The sequence below is a fragment of the Zootoca vivipara genome, chromosome 3, assembly GCF_963506605.1.
Source record: "Zootoca vivipara chromosome 3, rZooViv1.1, whole genome shotgun sequence".
In the NCBI taxonomy this organism is placed as follows: Eukaryota; Metazoa; Chordata; class Lepidosauria; order Squamata; family Lacertidae; genus Zootoca; species Zootoca vivipara.
The window spans coordinates 73,304,587-73,325,015 of NC_083278.1; the positions used below are offsets into that span (position 1 = coordinate 73,304,587).

The 20,429-nt window shown below is 42.6% G+C and overlaps 1 protein-coding gene across 1 annotated transcript in view; it reads left to right on the forward strand.

Moving 5' to 3' along the window:
• The first annotated feature begins 924 nt into the window (after positions 1–924).
• Positions 925–20,429, forward strand: part of DISC1 (DISC1 scaffold protein) — a 142,444-nt gene continuing 122,939 nt past the window's right edge. Inside the window, 4 exon segments of the mRNA XM_060272850.1 lie at positions 925–1,044; positions 3,455–3,558; positions 18,479–18,594; positions 18,597–19,523. Of these exon segments, the coding sequence (XP_060128833.1) occupies positions 3,492–3,558; positions 18,479–18,594; positions 18,597–19,523 (1,110 nt within the window). The 5' untranslated portion in view covers positions 925–1,044; positions 3,455–3,491.

The window sequence follows — 20,429 nt, forward strand, 5'->3', positions numbered from 1 at the left end:
AATATATGCTATATGGTAATGAATATATGCTATATGGTAATGAATATATGCTATATGGTAATTTATGGACCTAATAGGTATCTAAAGCCTAATAGGTATCTAAAGCATGGCACATGTTGCCATGCAACCAGTCCATGCAAAATTCCTATATATAGAAATGAGCAAACCAGTGATATTGTAGGGAGCAGGCTAGCAGGCAGGCCATTACTTCCATCATAGGAGCCTTGTTGTTGTTGTTTAGTCGTGTCCGACTCTTCGTGACCCCATGGACCAGAGCACGCCAGGCACTCCTGTCTTGCACTGCCTCCCGCAGTTTGGTCAAACTCATGTTCGTAGCTTCGAGAACACTGTCCAGCCATCTCGTCCTCTGTCGTCCCCTTCTTTTGTGTTGTCTAGGAGCCTAGACAACACAAAACACTGTTGCTGTATGTAGGTTTTATTTTATTTGTTTATTATCTTATATTTTGGAAATGTACATCCAGGTTTTCTATCCTTTATTTTTTTTGGGGGGGGCCCAAGAGAGGGAGGCCCTAAACTACACAGCTTGTTTAGCCTGTATATGTAAATCTGGCACTGGCTGAGGCATGCAAAGGGAAACAGAGCGAGATTTCGACCATTAGGGCTTCTGTGCGACAGCTGCGCGACAGGCAGAGGCTCAACAGGTGGAGCCGCCTCTAACAAAACGACGCAGGGTAGAGGAAAAGCTTCCCTCGCCGTCCTGCGTTGGATAAAAGGCACACAAAAGCCAAGGAAGGAGAAGAGCGGGAGTCCGAGCATGGCGGAGCCCAGAAGTCCCGGGAGCGCTGGCAACCCAGCGAGCTCTCTCTCCTCCACCCGGGAGGAGCGGCCTGGGGGCGGCCTCAGTCAGCCCTTGGCTCCCGCCTGCTCCAGCGGATGCGAGTCGCCGCCGAAGGGGCGGGGAAGGGGCTGCGGCCGAGGCGGCCCACGAACGGCAGCCTCGGAGGAGGAGGATGTGGAGCGGCGGCGGCGGCCCCTCAGGAGACTTAAGGCGTCGGGCCCCTGAGAGCTGGGAGCCGAAGGCCGGTGAGGATTGGGCGCTTCTCGGGCTGAAGGGGCGGCGGGGACGCCGGAGTTCCTCCTCGCCTCAGCTCCACGCAAGGCGGCGGCGTGGGAAGAAAAGAAGCGGGATTTTTCTCCTCAGGCGGAGCCGCTTCTCTAATGGGAGAGAGCGGGAAAGCGCCGCCCCCCCACCCCCCTGGAGCCTTGGGAGCGGCAGGCGACGGGAAGCAAGGGGGGAGGCTTTGCTCCCTCGGGAGAAGTTTCAGTGCTGCTTTCCCCTTCCTATCTCCGTTGCCCCTAGAGGTGGCACTCGGGCAGCCCGGCAGCAGCAGGCGAAGAAGAAGATAAAAGGGGGACTGCCGGTCCGTGTCCTCCCTCGCCAGGGCTCCTGGGCCTCCAACAAGTTGCCGCCTTGGCTAGAGAGGCAGTAGTTGGGAAGGTCCAACTTCTTGTCAACTTCCAACGGTTAGAGACATAGGAGCCCTGCAGAGAAAAATGGGGCGGGGGTGGTGGTGGTGGGAATCCGACGAAGGGAAGTTACTGTATTGTAAAAAAAAAGTTATTGTACTGCACCCTATACCGGGGTTAGGGGCCCTGGGGCTCTCCAGGGGCTCTTGGACTACAGCCCCCATCAGCCCCAGCCAGCAAGGAGTTGGAGTGTAGCAACATCTGTAGGCTGCAGTTTCCCCATCTCTGCCATATACTGTGTCATTATGATCTGTCTCCTCCTCCTCCTTGGTTTATTTCATTTCATTTTACAGCGTGTATAAAACAGAAGTATTAACAGCAACAAGATGGAAAACAAAACTATAAAATAGGCACCTAGAATGAGTCCAGTTGTTGCACATGGGTTAAAATAACAAAAGTCTGAGTAAAGACTGTCAGTGTTTCCAGAATATCAAGGTGACCTGTATTTGCAAATTTAATAGGATTTGTTTATCTTGCTTAACTTTAAATAGGACCACTAAGCAGTTTCCAAGGAATGCATTAAAATTATTCGTAGAGGTCCCAAGTTAAAAACGAGGTCATTATAAGCGAAAGTTACAGATGAAAATGCATACAGTATTGACAAAGTTTTGACAAAGTTTTTGTGCAGGCATCAAAAAGTGTATAGATAGGGCATCTGCCTAATGTCAACTGGTAGGAAGTTCCAGAATTCAGGAGTTGCCAGTCTAAAATATCAATCCCTTAAAAGTGTGAAATTTTGTGGCACTTGTAAAAGTACCAGTTTAATATTAATTCATTAATTGTGGAATGATTACAGTCCTGGTTATTTAGGGTTGTTGATATATATCTATATCTTTTCATCTGTTCCTGTTTCTATGGTAGCAATCAGCTGAAAGTCTAAAGTTTGAAGACATTCTTCTAACTTTCCCTTATTGGACCTGTTGCCACATAAGGAATTTACAGGTCATGATGCTGGAATCTCCTCTTTTAGTTATTGTAACAAATAATAATCTAGATAAGCAAGTGCAGCCAACTCTCAGAAGACTGAAGAAGCTAGATTGAAGATGGATTGGTGGGCAAGATTTATCTGATCATATCTTTGATAACTGTATCTTGCAACTTCCCCAGTCCCATCTCCAACCAAGAAAACAAACTACGGTAACAAAAAATAGATAAGGATTTGTTTATTTAATAGCCCACACTTCCTCCCAAAGGTGCCCAGAGCAGTAAACACTTAATGTGATTTAAAAAACAATTAAAAATGAAAATCTATATTTAAAAACATAAAAAACTGTTGAACACAATAAAACATGTAAAACAATTTTAAATGCTGATATACCGAAAACATGTGCCTGGACAGACATGAAACAGAACACTTTTCAGCAGGTGTCTTAAGAGAGTATAGTGATGGCACCTGCTTAATGTCAACAGGCATGGAGTTCCAAAGTTCAAGTGTTGCAACATAAATTGTCATTAAATTTCTTCTTTTGACAACCTAGAGGGGTCTACATCTCACTGCTGTTCCTCAGAGTACTACAAACACAGTATGTAGAAAAGCATCTTGTAAATACTGTCTGTTCCACCTTGAAATCCAACTTCAGTTTTGCAAGGGCTGAGAGTTACAGAGGTGGAGCAGCTTGGGGGTGGGGAGGAGGAAACAGTTAAATATTTCTCTCCAAAGCCACTTCACTGATCTTCAAATACAAAAAAAAGTGGGAGATCTGGGTCATGGATTGTATGTCCCTGAGGATCAAACTAAATTAATTAAGGTGGCAAACCAAGCGTGGCCAACCATGATCCAATCTCCTATATATATATATATATATATATATATATATATATATTGGGGGGGTGGGTTAAAATGAATCATGAGACTGGTTTAGATTGGGGCTGTAGTGCTGGGAAAATGATATTTAACCCTTCACCCCCTGCACTAGTTTCCCAATCTCAGTTGCGTCCCTCTGAAGCATCCCTCTTTGCATTGCAGAAGAAAATGTGCGCATACTGCTCAGACACTGTTTGGGATGAAGAGTGTGGCATCATTTGCAGCCAGCAATTGTGGAATCATTGTGCCTCATCATTGTGGTTCAGGTGAGCAGGTTTGTATGCCTTTGCCATATGACTTGGGGTTCAAATTGATCCTTGCTGTGTCATCCAAAGTGTAGCTCTGGAACACAGTGGGGGGGCGGGCGAAGAAATACCCACAAGAATTGACACACTGTTATTGCTTTGTTTGACTCTACTTTTAGCTGGAAAGATATCTGACTTAGAACCTTCAAACTGCACACTACTAGTATGCATAGGTGCCAACTCCTTGGGGCCCTGGGTGCACAAGCACCCACAAAATTCCTTGTGAAGTGGTCGGGCACCCACAAATTTCAGAACCAGGGCCATGCATGCTGCATGACACCCACAGTTGCGGGGTCAAGCTGGCACTCCTGCTAGTATGAATACTGCTTTGGAAAGTTTAGAAGAGAAATTTTGTGGAAGTGATCTTCCCAGATATCTTAGAGGCCTACTCAGCTATCCCTATCATATTTCTTTTGAGATCACCAAGCAAGGCAGAACAGCTTTTGTTTGCATTTTTCATGTAGCTAGCTCTGACTCTTGATTAAAATCTAGATTGTTAGCACATTGTATATCCTCTTGTTTCAGACTGGAAGAGGTCAGTACATTCAAATAATATGCATATCAACCAATAGATAATATACTGCCTACCAAATTCAATGATATTTTTCTGAAAATGATTTCAGGCATATACAATGAATTTCAGTCTGCTGTGGCAACTTAAAGATTTAACAAATTTATTACAGCATAGGCTTTTGTGGACTGATACATTCCTGCTCCTTAAATGTTTCTGTTGTTTCTCTGAATTACAAGCTGCTCATTTTTGATAGCTGTAATACCTAGTGGACTTTTCTGAAGTTTTGTATATGTCCTTTTCACATGATAATTTGTACCTCTGTTAATCCATAGATTGCTAAATGCATGGAAATGTGACTGCATGTGTTCTCTCACACATAAAAGTTGTACAATCATTTCTGTATTGAAATAGTTGCAAAATATTTTCTCAAACAAGACAAGGGCTGTTTTCCCAGCACAGAGTGAAGAATGTTTAAGTGCATTGAAACTAGTCTGCTTTAGCCAGCCTCTGTGTTTTTTTGTGGTCATGTAGTACAGTGATACCCCAATGTCCACACTAAAATAATTTCCTTCCTATTAGTTCTCTTCCAAACTTCTTCACATGAATTAGAGAAGTGCATTTAATTTCCTCTTCTGCTTTTTTTGCTGGTGGATTATGTGATACTTCGACCACTTACATTTTCTATGTAAAGAGTACCTTAAAAAATACAGCCCTCTTCCACAATCTTAGAATTGGAAGGTGCCCCAAGGGCCATCTAGTCCAGTCCCCTGCAAAGCAGGAAACTAAAGAATCCCTGGCAGATGGGCATTCAACCTCTGTTTAAGAAAACCCAAGCAAAGGAGAGTCTACTACCTTCCAAGGTAGTCCTTTCCACTGTTGAACAACTTTAAAAATAAATAATAAATAAATAAAGTAAATAAATTTTTATTTCTACCCCGCCCATCTGACTGGGTTTCCCCAGCCACTCTGGGCAGCTTCCAACAAAAGATTAAAAATACATTAAAACACCAGTCATTAAAAACTTCCCTAAATAGGGCTGCCTTCAGATGTCTTATAAATGTCAGATAATTGTTTATTTCTTTGACATCTGATGGGAGGGCGTTCCACAGATGGGCGCCACTACTGAGAAGGCCCTCTGCCTGGTTCCCTGTAACTTCGCTTCTCTCACTGAGGGAACCGCCAGAAGGCCCTTGGCGCTAGACCTCAGTGTCTGGGTTGACGTTGGGGTATAGACGCTCCTTCAGGTATGCTGGGCCGATGTTTAGTCAGAATCTATTTTTTTGTACTTTGAATCAGTTGGTTTGGGTCCTACCCTCTGGAGCAGCAGAAAACAAACTTGATCCATATTCTATATGACAGCCCTTAAGTTATTTGAAGATGGCTATCATTATCACAAGGAAATCAGCCCTGAGTGCTCACTGGAAGGACAGATCCTGAAGCTGAGGCTCCAACACTTTGGCCACCTCATGAGAAGCAGGGGCGGAGCAAGCGGGGAGCGGGGGCGGGGCGGGCCGCCCTGGGCACCGCCACTTGGGGCCGCCATCAGAGGCGCCTGCTGAAGGCTGGGCCTGGGCTGGGGAAGCTGTATGTCCTTTTATGGCATGCCGCTTCCCCAGGCCAGGCCCAGCCCCCAGCAGGTTCTGCGATGCTTAGACCCGCCCGTCACTGTTGAGTGGCATGTAAAGCAGCCAACGGAGCCTCGCCCCTCCCAGGCTCCGTTGGCTGCTTCACATGCTACTCAACAGTGACGGGCGGGGCTAAGCGTTGCAGAGCCTGCTGGGGGCTGGGCCTGGCCTTTGGGTGTGCCCCCCGTAAAGGTTGCGCCGCTCTAGGATCGGGATCCGGGTGCTGGAGCGGCAGCGGCAACCCGCCCCATAGTGCGACTCGTGCGTCACAACGTGTGATGCATGCGTGCGACGGACGCCCCGCCCCCTGGGGGGTGCTTTCTGGTTTGCTGCCCCGGGTAGCCAGAAGGCTAGCGACGCCCCTGATGAGAAGAGAAGACTCCCTGGAAAAGACCCTGATGTTGAGAAAGATGGAGGGCAGAAGGAGAGGGGGACAACAGAGGACGAGATGGTTGGACAGTGTTCTCGAAGCTACGAACATGAGTTTGACCAAGCTGCGGGAGGCAGTGGAAGACAGGAGTGCCTGGCATGCTCTGGTCCATGGGGTCACGAAGAGTCGGACATGACTAAACAACAACAATCATTATCACCACTCAGTCTTCTCTGGTCTAAGTATACCCAATTCCCCCAACCATACCTCATAAGGCTTGGTTTCCAGCCCCCTTATCATCTTGGTTACCATCCTCTTCACACCTTCCATCTTGTCAACATCCTTCTTAAACTGTGGAGCCCAGAACTGGACATAGTATTCCAGGTGGGGTCCGACCATGACAGAATATAGCATTACTGTTATTTCCCTTGTAGTGGACACTATACTTCTATTGATGCAGCCTAGAATTGCATTAGCTTTTTGGGTGTGTGTGTGTGGGGTGGTGGTGTAATATCTTACAATTGTTTTTATTAAGCTTGTTTCTGAATGGCTGTAAAGCTAAGTGACTAAGAAGTGGAGATTGCTCCTAAAATTTGTGTTTTGCTGATAGACATTTTATAGAATTGGCTTTCATCCATCTTTAAAGTAAACTTTTGTTTACTTGAGTTTACTGATTTGAGAAACAGAATAGGTAGAATGGATATTTCTTGGGAATTATTTAGAAATCTATTCAAATGTTCTGAAAACTGTTTTACTGCATCAATTGCTTATCACATTCACATTAAAGAGGGTCCTCCATTAATCCCACCCCCCAGCACATTTAGCCTGATGGCTGACGATGTGGACATTCTACTATGTGAACAAAATATTCAGTAACTTGCATAGGATACTGTACAAATTGCTGTGTATTTCAGACTGCATGTGCATATAACAACCTGCACTTTCCCTTTACTGTATTTCTTGTTGCACTGTATGAGGTACTGTAACTAGTTTATCTGAAGAAATTCACCATCTGTTTTAATCCTACAGAGGGCATTCTAACCTTACGATTATTCTGAGTGGATTTGTGTCTGGATCATATTTTCTGTTTTAAATATATTGCATATTCGGATTTTGAGTGTAGAAGGGAAACGTGAATACATGTTACACCTATTATGGAAAAATATAATGATTTTTTAAAATAAAAAATAAAATAAATACAGTACAAATATTCATGAAGACTTTGATGCAGTCGCAGCAAATCTTAACTCATATCTTCTCAAAACATCAAGAAACTGTAGGAGCTTTTACACATCTTCCTGTTTGTTTTCGTGTAGTCATGTGAACCGTCTTTGCCAAGAGAAGAATTCTTTAAATAGTGAAGTATTTGGAACCCATTTTAAAGCCTCCTTTGGGTGTTCCCTTTTCAGTTTTATTCATAGTCCCCCAGAGAGTCAAAAGGCTTTCAGTTCCAATATAATGCCTACACTGTTTCACTGGAATTTTTAAAAAAGATTTGTATCAATAGACTTCTTTGTTTCTTCAGCTGAAGAAGCCCAGGAAGTCCTTAAGTCGGACAGATACTTTATTAAATAGCCATCACCCGATCAGATGTCTGATTCAGTAAATGACATTATGCTTTGTTCTTTTGGACACTTCCATAGCCAAATATTGCTTGGCTGAGGAATTTTATTTAAATGAGTGATTAACAGTCTGATCCTCTGCATGCTTACTTAGAAGTAAATCCAACTGAATTCAGTGGGAGCTTACTTTTAAATAAGTGCTGATACAATTTTATCCTGAATAAATACTTACTAGCGAAGAAAAAGAAATTGCCAATGTGTGTTTACCAAACAGAAGGAAAATCCCCGAAACTTGTATGGCCAGATGTTGAGTGCACTTTGCGGATCAAGTGAAATTTGAGTAGTTTTAATATATGGGGACAGCTTTTATAAACTTCAATATGTTTATAAACTTACAGCCCAATCCAAGGCATAAGTATGCTCTATTGGGCTTGATGGGGCTTACTGCCATGTAAGTAGGATTTTAGGATTGCAGCCTCAGTGTGTAAAGTGGTTCCAAGGGAGGATTAATAAATATGACAGACTTTGATTCTACATTGAATTGTAGGTATCTAAGCTGAAGTGTGCATGCACACGAAAGCTCATACCGAAATAAAAACTTAGTTGGTCTTTAAGGTGCTACTGAAGGAATTTTTTTTATTTTGCTTCGACTCAGACCAACACGGCTACCTACCTGTAATCTTTGCTTTTGTCATAGCTTATGCAGCCAAATTCTGTTAGCTTTGTCAGCTTGTTGCTGTATTTGGCTCATGCCCTCCACCGCTTTTGCAAATTTGGGGAAACCTTCCTCTCTTTTGATGACATTGCATGCAGCAATGCTTCTGCTTCCCCTTTTTGTGCATGATTCAGATGTACACAAATAACTTGCATGGAATAGAAACAAAAGTGTTGGGTTTGTCGTTTCTGAGGCTGTTTGATTCCTTTTGCTCTTTAATGATTCTTGAAGTTCCATACTTTTGTATAGGGATTCTTTTTTTTTTTTTACTGGTAAGTTGTTATTTCAGTGTCAAGCTGGTAAAATGTGGGCTGGACGAGGTTGTTGTTAGGAGGATTTATATCTGGTTGGCTGGCTGAACCCAAAGAGTGCACACTAAATTGTTTCTCAGCAGCCTGGAAAAAATGTCAAGGAGGGTGCCATGAGGTTCTGTCCTGGGCCTGTTGTTGTTCAACATCTTTATAACTTTAGACAAAGTGAAGATCAAGAGAATATTATCATGCTCTAGTTCCATGAGTCCAAGGGGACTTTTAGGGTTGTACTTCCTCAAACAGCCGGCACCCATGCTGCATGATTAGCTGCTTTTGAAGCTCCTCTTGACTTTAGAAGAGGTTTTTTGTGTTTTTATTTGTTCAAATGGAAAGATCTAAAACTCCACTGGGATACCAGAAGTCTTTGTCACAAGCCCGAGCTCTTTAGCAGGGTGCTCAGAGCACTGATAGTAACTAGAAAGAACAATGTTTTTCAATGACTTGGAAAGTGAATGTCCATGCTGTTTGGTTGACAGGGTCAATTCATTTTTTGCAGAATAATAAATAAGATAATGACCTACTGTGTTATATTAATAATGCTTGATCTGAAAGGTCAAGCAATTTTCCACCTGGTTAATTCATTTACATGGTGAAAAGCACAAACATTAACTCAGGGTCATATAGACAGTTTCTTGAGAAGTGTACTTACTCTGTATTTAAATTCAGGTTAAATTTTAAACCAGGTTACTTTTCAAGAGGTGTATGAATGTGGCTGAAACAACAGAATAAAAATGATCAGATTTTTTTAAAAAAATGGTTTGAAAGAGTTATGAGCAAGGGGCTTTCCAGTGGGCCCTTCCAAAGTCTAGCAGAGAACAGATAGGGATGGGCAGAATGGATGGGTGGTGGCATTGAAAGTGGCACAGCTGCCTCTGAGTACTTTCTCAGCCCAGCCCCTGATGCCACCAGAAAAGTGTCTCACCCCTCATGTTTTTTAAAAAAACATGTTTTTTATTAAAGATTTCTTGGTTTACAAAAGTATGTGCCGTGTCTCTTTTTTCAAGTTACATTTTCTACAGATCAGTTTCATTTGTTGAGACATTAGTGCAGGCATAGGCAAACTCGGCCCTCCAGATGTTTTGGGACTACAATTCCCATTATCCTTGACCACTGGTCCTGTTAGCTAGGTATGATGGGAGTTGTAGTCCCAAAACATCTGGAGGGCCAAGTTTGCCTATGCCTGCATTAGTGTTAAATTAGGAAGAAAAGTGGGAAAGAGGTGGAGGGGGCCATGGTGAGTGGGGGTGGAGTCGGGTGGTGATGTTTCTGTTTTACTTAATGTATGTGTAGGGTTTTGTGTCAGCGTTGCTTGTGTAGGTTCTCTTCACTATTCGCTTGTGTTTCTTTGGTGGTAAGAGATGTTGGGTTTGGCCTAGGGTGTGGTTGGTTGTTTGTGATAAAAGGTAAAGTGACCCCTGACCATTAGGTCCAGTCGTGACCGACTCTGGGGTTGCGGCACTCATCTCGCGTTATTGGCCGAGGGAGCCGGCGTACAGCTTCCAGGTCATGTGGCCAGCATGACAAAGCCGCTTCTGGTGAACCAAAGCAGCACACGGAAACGGCGTTTACCTTCCCACCGGAGCGGTACCTATTTATCTACTTGCACTTTGACGTGCTTTCGAACTGCTAGGTTGGCAGGAGCTGGGACCGAGCAATGGGAGCTCATCCCGTCACGGGGATTCGAACCACCGACCCTCTAATCGGCAAGCCCTAAGCTCAGTGGTTTAACCACAGCGTCACCCGTGTTGTTTGTGATTAGCTGTGGTGAACTTTTTTTTCATATGTAAGTGGGGTGGGTGGGGCTCACCCCTCCTGTATAGGGTTTCAGCCTTAGGAATCGACCGGCTGTTAGCAACTTTAAAATATCTCATTGCTTTTTCTCATTGTTTATTCATTCTGTGAATTTATATCCTGTCCTTCAGTATAAATTAATATTAGAATACTGGCTTTCAATAAAATCCAGTAGAAAAATAGAACTTTTAAAATTAGGTACATGACATATTGAAAGGTGATATTATCAGGTTCTTACAGTTTCCAAAAGATTACTCATTCCAGATTTGAGAATGTGTTCAAAGTAATCTAATGTATTTTTAAAAACTGTATCTGGGTGTTTTAGGGTCAGTTTTCCATCGACTTTATGCTGGTCTCTGTCTTTAACCTGAAATCATTTTCCCTAACCAGCTCTAACAAGTAGTTAACAGTGGAATAATTTCATTTTAAATATGTTTAAGATGGGTTTGTATGTTTTGAGCTTTGGTGGGAAGGTAATAGGGAGAGATATAATGTCTTACAGTATAGTACTATTTTAGTATCATGATTGTGAGCCCAATCAGTAGGAGATTCCTTCTGTGAATTATGCCATGTGGGGGGGGGGGGGGAAAGCATCTTAAAGAGTAATTAGGGCACCTTAAATGGTTTTGCAAATGTACGTGCTCCTTCCTCTGCCTTCCTTCCATTCTTTAAGTATCTGGATAACATGTCCTGATTCTGCTATGTGATCTTATGTGATCCTGTGGATTACATTATACCATATTGTAGTTTTGAATATGCAGTAAATATATTGAACAGCCAAAGTGGTATAAGTGGGATAGCTAGAGATCAATCACAATCCAGATTTTTTTAAATTGAATGGCCAAATTTTGGACATATCTGACTTATTGACCTGAAATGGCAGCTTCAGTGTTTGTTGTCTCATTCTCATTATGGGCAATCACTACTGAGTTGCTAGGAGAAGATTGCTTTCTATTTCAGTAAACTCAATTCTCATTCCAAATGGACTGTGTGTCAGACACTTAATTTGCAATATATTCCCCTGGTGAAATTAAAAATTCAAATAGTTCAGCTGGAACACTCAAACTGTGCTTGCTTCTTAAATTGGCCTCTGTTGGCGTGTTGTCGTGCTGCCTTTTATCTGCCTGATGAGTCTTATACTGAAGCACTCACCAGGTGTTTTGACAGAAGCAGGTGGCGTTGAGGCCAAAGATTTGTCTTTCAGCCAATAGCTTGAGACATGAGTGACTTATTAAATAGTTCCTCAAAGGTGACAGTCATGCAAGACATCACATTCTACCAGGTAATGCTACCCGTTAAAATATTGTTAAAACCCTATATTGAGTTTCAACAAAAACCATTTCGTAGACAAGTAACTCCAGCAAGTTTGACTTAACCTAACAGAGCTTAGATAAAGGTAAAGGGACCCCTGACCATTAGGTCCAGTCGTGACCGACTCTGGGGTTGCGCGCTCATCTCGCATTATTGGCCGAGGGAGCCGGCGTATAGCTTCCAGGTCATGTGGCCAGCATGACAAAGCCGCTTCTGGCAAACCAGAGCAGCACATGGAAACGCCGTTTACCTTCCCGCTGTAGCGGTTCCTATTTGTCTACTTGCATTTTGACGTGCTTTCGAACTGCTAGGTTGGCAGGAGCTGGGACCAAGCAACGGGAGCTCACCCCGTCACAGGGATTTGAACCGCCGACCTTCTGATCAGCAAGCCCTAGGCTCAGTGGTTTAACCCACAGAGCCACCTGGGTCCTTACTAACAGAGCTTACTTTGAAGTAAATTAGAGTCCTAAATTTTCAAGCTATCTTCTGCTTAGCATTGTCAGTGAATCAGACTAATTCATTGAGCACAGGACTGGAATCTTTCCAGCCGTTTTTATTGGACATACACATGTGCAGTAAATACGGTACAAAGTGATGTAAAAAAATACACATACAGGGTGGGTCTTCTTAATGTGAGGAGCATGTGTAAAGTTGAAAATTGAACTACAGTAAATTATTTTATAAGCAGCTGTTAAGTTTGCACTGAGAGCCAGGAGTCACAGCAGGGGTCTGAGTGAGGAGCAAAGCCATAAGTCAGGTGAGAGCCAGGAAGACCGCTATTGCCCATGGAAGCCTCAGCCTAAACATGAAGCCTTTTATAGTTTGTCTGGCCTATGGGAGCCCAATGGTTAGCCTGGATCGGCGTGGCCAGAATCTGCAATCATTTTACTGTCCAGGGAGATGACCCAAACTGCAGTTCTGGTGGCTCCCTATACAGGTCAGCCAGTTGCTCAAACAGTAGTATTGAGTGTTTCCAGTCCTTGACCTGGTTGCTCCTTGCAGTATAAAAGCTGAATTTTTTTTACTACATATTTTAATAATTAATAGTAAGGTTCAAATTACTGATGTGGACATCCGGAACCTTAATTAAAACTGTATCATTAGGCAGCTTGTCTCTCTTGGATTCGGGAATGGCTGATGTTAAAAAATACTGACTTGCTGGATCTAGATGGATTCAATAATAGATATGGCTGGCATGCCTATTTGGGATATGAGAAGCTTAAAGTCCACAAAGGCTTTCTGAACCATGTGCTTAGGAAACCGTTATATATGGTGTGGGCTAAATATAAGGACTTACTAGAACGAAAAATGTCCCTAGAACAAAAAACGCCATGGTGGATTTTCACCGACAGAAGCATTCTCAGTTTAAAACAAAACAAAACAAAACATGAGAAGTAATTGGGCAACTAAACAGATCTATTGGAGGGGAAAATAATAATACTTTATTATTTATAACCCGCCCATCTGACCAGGTTCCCCCAGCCACTCTGGGTGGCTTCCAACAAAATACTAAAATACAGAAATCCATCAAACATTAAAAGCATCCCAAAACAGGGCTTCCTTCAGATGCCTTCTAAAGGTCTGGTCATTGTTGTTCTCTTTGACCTCTGGTGGGAGGGCATTCCACAGGGTGGGTGCCACTACTGAGAAGGCCCTCTGCCTGGTTCCCTGTAACTTGGCTTCTCGTAGCGAGGGAACCGCCAGAAGGCCCTCGGTGCTGGACCTCGGTGTCCGGGCAGAATGATGGGGGTGGAGACGCTCCTTCAGGAAAATAAAGGTTAAAAAAATAATGAAGAAATTTGGACCCATTTGACTGATTGCAATATTTCCAGCTAAATGAAACATTCCAAAAGGACAAACAGAAAGGCTTCGCCACAGAAATTTCAAGACTTGAGAAAGACCTAATACAAACACAAAAAAGCCACTCTCTAAAATGTACAGACTTCTCTTTGGGAGGTCAAGGAGGAAGAAGTAAAATCTGTTAGGGTACAATGGGCCAGAGATTTTGGTTACAACATCCAATGGAATCATGGGAAAGGTTGTGGAGGGAGGACCTGAAATTCACTGCCTGCTGTGATTTGAAAGAGAATTTCATGAAAATGCTCTACAGATGGTACTTAACACCTGTAAAACTGTCCAAAATGTATAAAACTAGGCTAAACATCTTCTGGAGATGCAGGGAGGCAGAACTGCAACCCCCCCCCAAAAAAAAACCCAGGGAATTTTGGGAAACAATATATAATGAACTTAAAAAAATGTTTAAATGTTCCTTCCCTAAGAAGCCTGAAGCCTTCCTATTAGGTATAATGAGCAATGAAATTCCAAAAAGGGTAAGGAAATTTTTTATGTATGCAGTAGCAGCAACAAGAATTATGATTGCTAAGGTATGGAAAGGAGATTCTAATTCCTCAAAATGAGACTGCCTGAATAAAATGTTAGAATATGCAGAGCTAGCAAGATTGACAGCAATATTCCAAGACCATACAGATCAAATATTTAATAAAGAGTGGAATATTTACAGAGAATATCTAAAAGAACATTGTAATAACCTAAATTCTTTGGCAGGCCTGGATTGACTTCTGAATAAAATAAGAGAATTTTACAAAATTAACACAACTGAACAACCTATGAGAGAGAACGTTAAGTGCGCAATTGTAATGTAATTTAGGAACCACAATGTGGGGATTGGAACTCATGTCGGAATTCGTGACATGTGAATTCAATCTTTTCTTTTTTTGTAATGAGTGTTGATTTTGGATTGCCTTTTGTTGATCGTTCAATAGTGTTTTGTTTTGTTTTGTACTTGTTTTGTTTTGTTTTTAAAACCAATAAAGCATTAAAAAAACAACAAACCTTTAGTTCTGTGTCGGTTTATGCCTTCTCTGGTACTTTCTTCCAGAAGACTAGGTGTACAATTTTGCCGTATCCGCCCTGTGGAAACATTGGAATCTGAGCTGGATAAAAAAATCCTACAGGGTAGATCAGTGGTTTCTCCCAAAATTTCCTCAATCTGCTTGAAAATTGCTGAGAGTCTTGGTATGCCATTAGTGATTTTTTTCTGCCTGTGCATAGCAATTGTAATGTGCTGTGCTATTTGCTATTAGGATTTTTCATTGCATTTTTACAGATATATTGTGGACCACCTCATTGAAGCTTACAGATCACTGGTGGTCCACGAACCACAGTTTTGGAAGTCCATGGAGTGGGGGGGGGGGAGTGTTTGCATCTGAAATGATGCAAACCTACTCCCTGTATTGTTTCCTACTAGAACTCTGATCAGCAAGGTTAAATGTTCTTTAACCCAAACAGTTTAAGTGGTTTGCTTAAAGTTAAACCATGCCTACTTGCAGCAGATGGTATTTTCTGGGAATAGGAAACTTATGAGAAGGATCTTTCCTCTAGTTAAGAGTAATGTGAATAACAGGAAGCCACTTGCCAGCTGGTGTTCCTCCTGTTTCCAAAAGTGTGCAGTGTCGCTGCTTTCTGAATATGCGCTTCTCTACTGTAGTGTACCATTTAAAGACATGTTCAAGGGGACTGAAAGCAGCAAAGGATTTTTCAGTCTTATAAGAAGCTGTCATTTAATGATATATCACAGCAATGGTATATATTGCTTTTAATTTTTGCACTCTGTGTATGTGGGTGTGTTTAAATGAATAGGTGGTATTTCAGCCTTTGTAACCTTTGTGCAGCAAGGTGATGCAGATTTGAAAAACAAACAAACAAATATTAATCAGTTCATTTTATGACTTGGTGTAGCTCAGTGCCTCCTTTGTTTCACTGGGTGGTGCCATCCTTGAAGGCTTATGAAGGTATATTTGAAGACTTTGCAAAACTGCAAAACTGATAGGTATATTCTCTTTAAAAGCAACAAACACATATTCAAACGGGCTGTCCTTTCCTGCCATAGTTCTACTATGAGGGAGGAGAAAGATGGGAGAAAGCATGTATTTTCTTGTGTATTCTCTCACTTGCTGTTTATCGCAGTTCATACCCTCCAACACTTCTCCGATGAAAATAGGGGCATCCTAGTTGTTGGGTCCAGACTGGCAAGGTAAACACAAGGCTGGGTTCTGTGGTGGTAATTGCAACAGTTAGAGGGAGGAGTTGTGGAGGGACTCAATGGGGGCTTCAGGGAAAAGAAGGGTGAGTTGGTGTGACAGTGGATCTGGAATTAGGGAGCATTGGGGCTGGCTGGGCATGAGTGTGTGGCAGCTTGGAGCTATCTGAGTGCAGGGGTGCCAACTTGAATAAAATATTGGGGGAGCAGGTAAGCCCCACTCCACATAATTGATCACAAGCTGTGGCATACACACTACTGTATTTGAATGGCAATGCCCATCAATTTTGGGTGGGGGCTGGCCACTTCAGATATTTTAATGGGGGGGGGCAAAGGGATCTCAGCCCCTAGGAGTTTGCTCCTATGTCTGAGTGGTTCTGATTGGGGTTTGAAGTATTTGGCAGTGACTTGAGGACCAAGGCAAAGTCATCGGCCAGTTGGAAAGACCTCAAAGGGGCAAAAACATGTCAGAAATATCTCAGATGGACAAAGCTCTTTTTTTTGCAAAAGGCATTTATTTGGGACCCTGGAGAGATACTGTCAGTTGGAATGTACAACATGGGGGTAATTGAACCAGTGGTTCTCTCAGAACACAACAGTTTTGTTTTTCATATATTCAGAGGGTTTGGGAAAGTATTGCCCTAAAAATGGTGGCAAGGTCTTCGATAGAAACTGGTTTATATATTCCTTATGTGCTGGAGTACAGCTATATACTTATCCATAAAGCCATACTAGGCTCAAAATGTGTGGAAGCACTTATGTAGACTATAAAAGTTTAATGTTTGAAAAATAAAAGCAGGCCATGAAAACAGGTCTGAAGCTAAAGTTGCAAATTGGGATTGAATGTGAAATGCAGCTGGATTATGACACACAGAGGAATTTCTGTGATTGTAAATGGAACAAAAGCACACTGCGATATGGTACCATCTATGTACATTGTGCTTTGCTAGGAACTTATATGACAGATCCATACCCCAAGGAGCCTACAATTGGAAATAAAGGTAAAGGTAAAGGGACCCCTGACCATTAGGTCCAGTCGTGACCGACTCTGGGGTTGCGCGCTCATCTCGCATTATTGGCCGAGGGAGCCGGCGTATAGCTCCCAGGTCATGTGGCCAGCATGACAAAGCCGCTTCTGGCAAACCAGAGCAGCACATGGAAACGCCGTTTACCTTCCCGCTGTAGCGGTTCCTATTTATCTACTTGCATTTTGATGTGCTTTCGAACTGCTAGGTTGGCAGGAGCTGGGACCAAGCAACGAGAGCTCACCCCGTCACAGGGATTCGAACCGCCGACTTTCTGATCAGCAAGCCCTAGGCTCAGTGGTTTAACCACAGCGCCACCTGGTTGGTACAACTGGGTACAATTGGAAATAGACAATAGGAAAATGTCCAGGTGCTATTATTCTTCACATTAACAGCAGGCAGTCTGAATCTTAATGCTGAATTTTCAACGTGAGGGACTGTTGGAGAGAAAACAACTGTCATGCAGCCTTCAAAAGACATGAACAAAAAGGGTGGGAGGAGTGGGGGAAGAGGGTTATCCATCATAACGTCACACCAGGGCTGTGTGCCTTTGCCTTTGTCAATGGAGTACAAGGAAGAGTGTAGTTAATAATGTGTGCAGGGTTAGAATAACTAGCAAGCATTGTCAGGCATTCTACTGATCATGGTGGGGAGAAGGGTACTCTGCAAGATTTTATTTATATGTGCATTAATAGGCAGTTTTTGGGCCCCCCAATGCAATTCGCAATACACTAAAACAATAACACAATTAAAACAATTTAAAACATAAAATTTGGGGAAATTAAAACTCAATGCTCTAGTTAAATGCTGTTGAAAACTAGGGTTTAGCTGTCCATGTGCCAATCACTTTGAATGGCTGTCATAATGTATGCTTAGACATATATACGTACATATTGTCCCTGTAGCTAGGGATGGAATGAAATCCAAAATCCATGCTCTCTTATGCAAGGGCTGTGCCTTTCCATTCAGATACAGATCTATACACATAATAGATAATGTGGATAATCCCAAGATTTATAAGACAAATATGTCAGCCAAATGGTTAGAGTGATTGATATCAGTCTCTTAAGTCTATATTTTTATATAAAACATTTCAGATATACCATTTTGCATAAAAACTTTTGTTATCTCTAGATTCTAGGCTGAGAGGTGTCGTCAGAATAAGAGTGCTACCTTGCAAGCTTTAAACCAGTCTGGCTGGTTCTTCACCTAGCTGCATTGTTCTCTCTAAAATCCAGGTTCATTGCTAAATAGTGAGCAACTTCAAATGTACAACTTCAAATGTGCACACATTTAAATAGATTGACAAAAGTGGTGAAATTACAGAACTGGGAAAAGTTGGAGAATGTGTTGAGAAATGTGGGCACAAACCACTTGAATGGATGGAATAATAAATGGGCTATTGAGATTTGTGTTATACCTGTTATAGAAATTTTAACGGGTAATAACATACCAGATGTCAGCACCTTAGTTTCTACTTCTCAGTTGCTAAAAGCTAAGCCTATGTATATATTTCAGGGAAGTAATTTTCTCCAGAAGCTGTTTCCTTACAAGGCAAAATATTGTTGTGACCCTTTTGTCATTTTCTTTATTTTAGAGGTCCAGGATGGCTCACTGCTTGCGGGCTCTTTTCACAAAAAGAGGGTGGTGAAGAGGCCAGGATACATGAGAACAAAAGTGCTGCAGCAGATAGGATTTCAGCCTCTTTCTAACTTTCTGACTCCTTCGGCCCCAATGGGCTTGAGCATAATGGCAGAAAACACTACAGAGAATTTAAAAATTGCTTTCTGATGAGGCGATGCAAAAGTGAGTTGGGATTGTTCCATTGTAATGCTTGTGTAAACGGCCCCTTGGTTTCTTCAGATGTGGCAACGGGATCGCCTACTGCTGGAAATAAAGCAGACAGTCTCAGACCCCTGGCTGATTTCAGAGTGCAGCAATCAGAAGATCTAATTCAACCTGTTTGTCCTGTGGTTGCCATCTATAAAAGAGATCTGTTGCCTGCATCCAGCTCATCCTCACAGCAGACTAATTTGCTTGACTCTGTGAAGGAGACTGCTTTTGCTGGTGGAACCCAGGAGAAGGAAAGAATGCATGCTCTGGATCAGAAGGAAGAGAAGAACAACCAGGAATCTGAAAGCAAGGACATGCCTTGTAGCTCTTTCTGTCCTCAGGATCACTTTAATTCAAGTTTTAGCTTCATACAGCTCTCGCTAAATTCAGCTTGTGAAACAAATGACATTGGAGGCCCAGTAGACCTTAGAGAGCCTAAAGAAGCTTGGCAAACATGCAAGGCAGGAAGAGCAGAAAACGTTAATTTGCATGTAGCACGGGAGGGACAAAGAATTTCGGGGAAAGAACTGTGGGCTTCATCCATCTCTCTGTGTAGCAAAGACCACAAGTGCCCAAGGGAGAATACAGAAGATGATAAAGTGCAGGATTGTGAATCACACACACTTTCACATTCGAATGCTACATTTTCCTGTTCAACTGAGTCTTTGGAAGCAGCATCTGCTGGTTCTTCTGTGACCTCAGGCTATGAAAGTAGTAACACTGTTAGCGATCACAGCTGGGATTCCCTGATGAAGAAATATGAGCCGGTGCTACAGGACTGCTTGCTGGGCAACCAAAGTATATTAAAGGTTAGCATTTTCCTCATTCCTGTTTTGTGTTATAGGAATTTGAAATCAAATCCACAGCTTGTTGTGCAAGATAAGAAGCAGTTGTTGCACTTATTGGTGGCATTTGTAGTGTGGATCGGAAAATATGGTTATGGAACTGTTGTTGGCTAGTTCTAATCAACATGCAAAATTCAGCCCCATCATGCCCTGTAGTACATCCTCCATCATCTTGGTCCTTTAGTTCCTTAGTGCGCATTCTCCTCTTCCAAAAATTCCTACCTTGCCTACTCCCTTTCTGCCCAACTCCAGTTTTAAAGGGTTATTGAAGTTGCCAGCAGCAAGTAGCAGCTGGGAAAGCAGCCTGAGCTGACACACAGATCACCAGGCCACAGTCTTTCCTGCTGTGGTGAGATGTATTTCCATTTCTATCATATTATTTGCCTCTAAACATATACTGGTAAATATTATTCAATATGGTGTCCTCTCTTTTGGTAGTGTATTTCCTCCCTGCCCCCTTTTTTGGCAATACATAAACAGCCAACCAACACAGCCTCATTTGCCATTAGGTTTTCCCTGGTTATGCTCCTCATAGCTCCCTCCATGCCACTTCCATCCTCTTTCACAGAGGTATTTCCCCTTGGGTTATTGGTTCTTAGCTCTCTGCTTAGTCCAGGCATAGGCAACCTTGGCTCTCCAGATGTTTTGGAACTACAACTCCCATGATCCCTGACCACTGGCCCTGTTAGCTAGGGATCATGGGAGTTGTAGTTCCAAAACATTTGGAGAGCCAAGGTTGCCTATGCCTGGCTTAGTCTTAATGGTTTCAGGCTTATTTTAAAATTGGACGTCATATTTCTTGGCTCAAGCATGAAAAGCAGGAGACGGAATTCAGAATTTGTTCTGTATTTGTGCTTTCAGATTTGCATG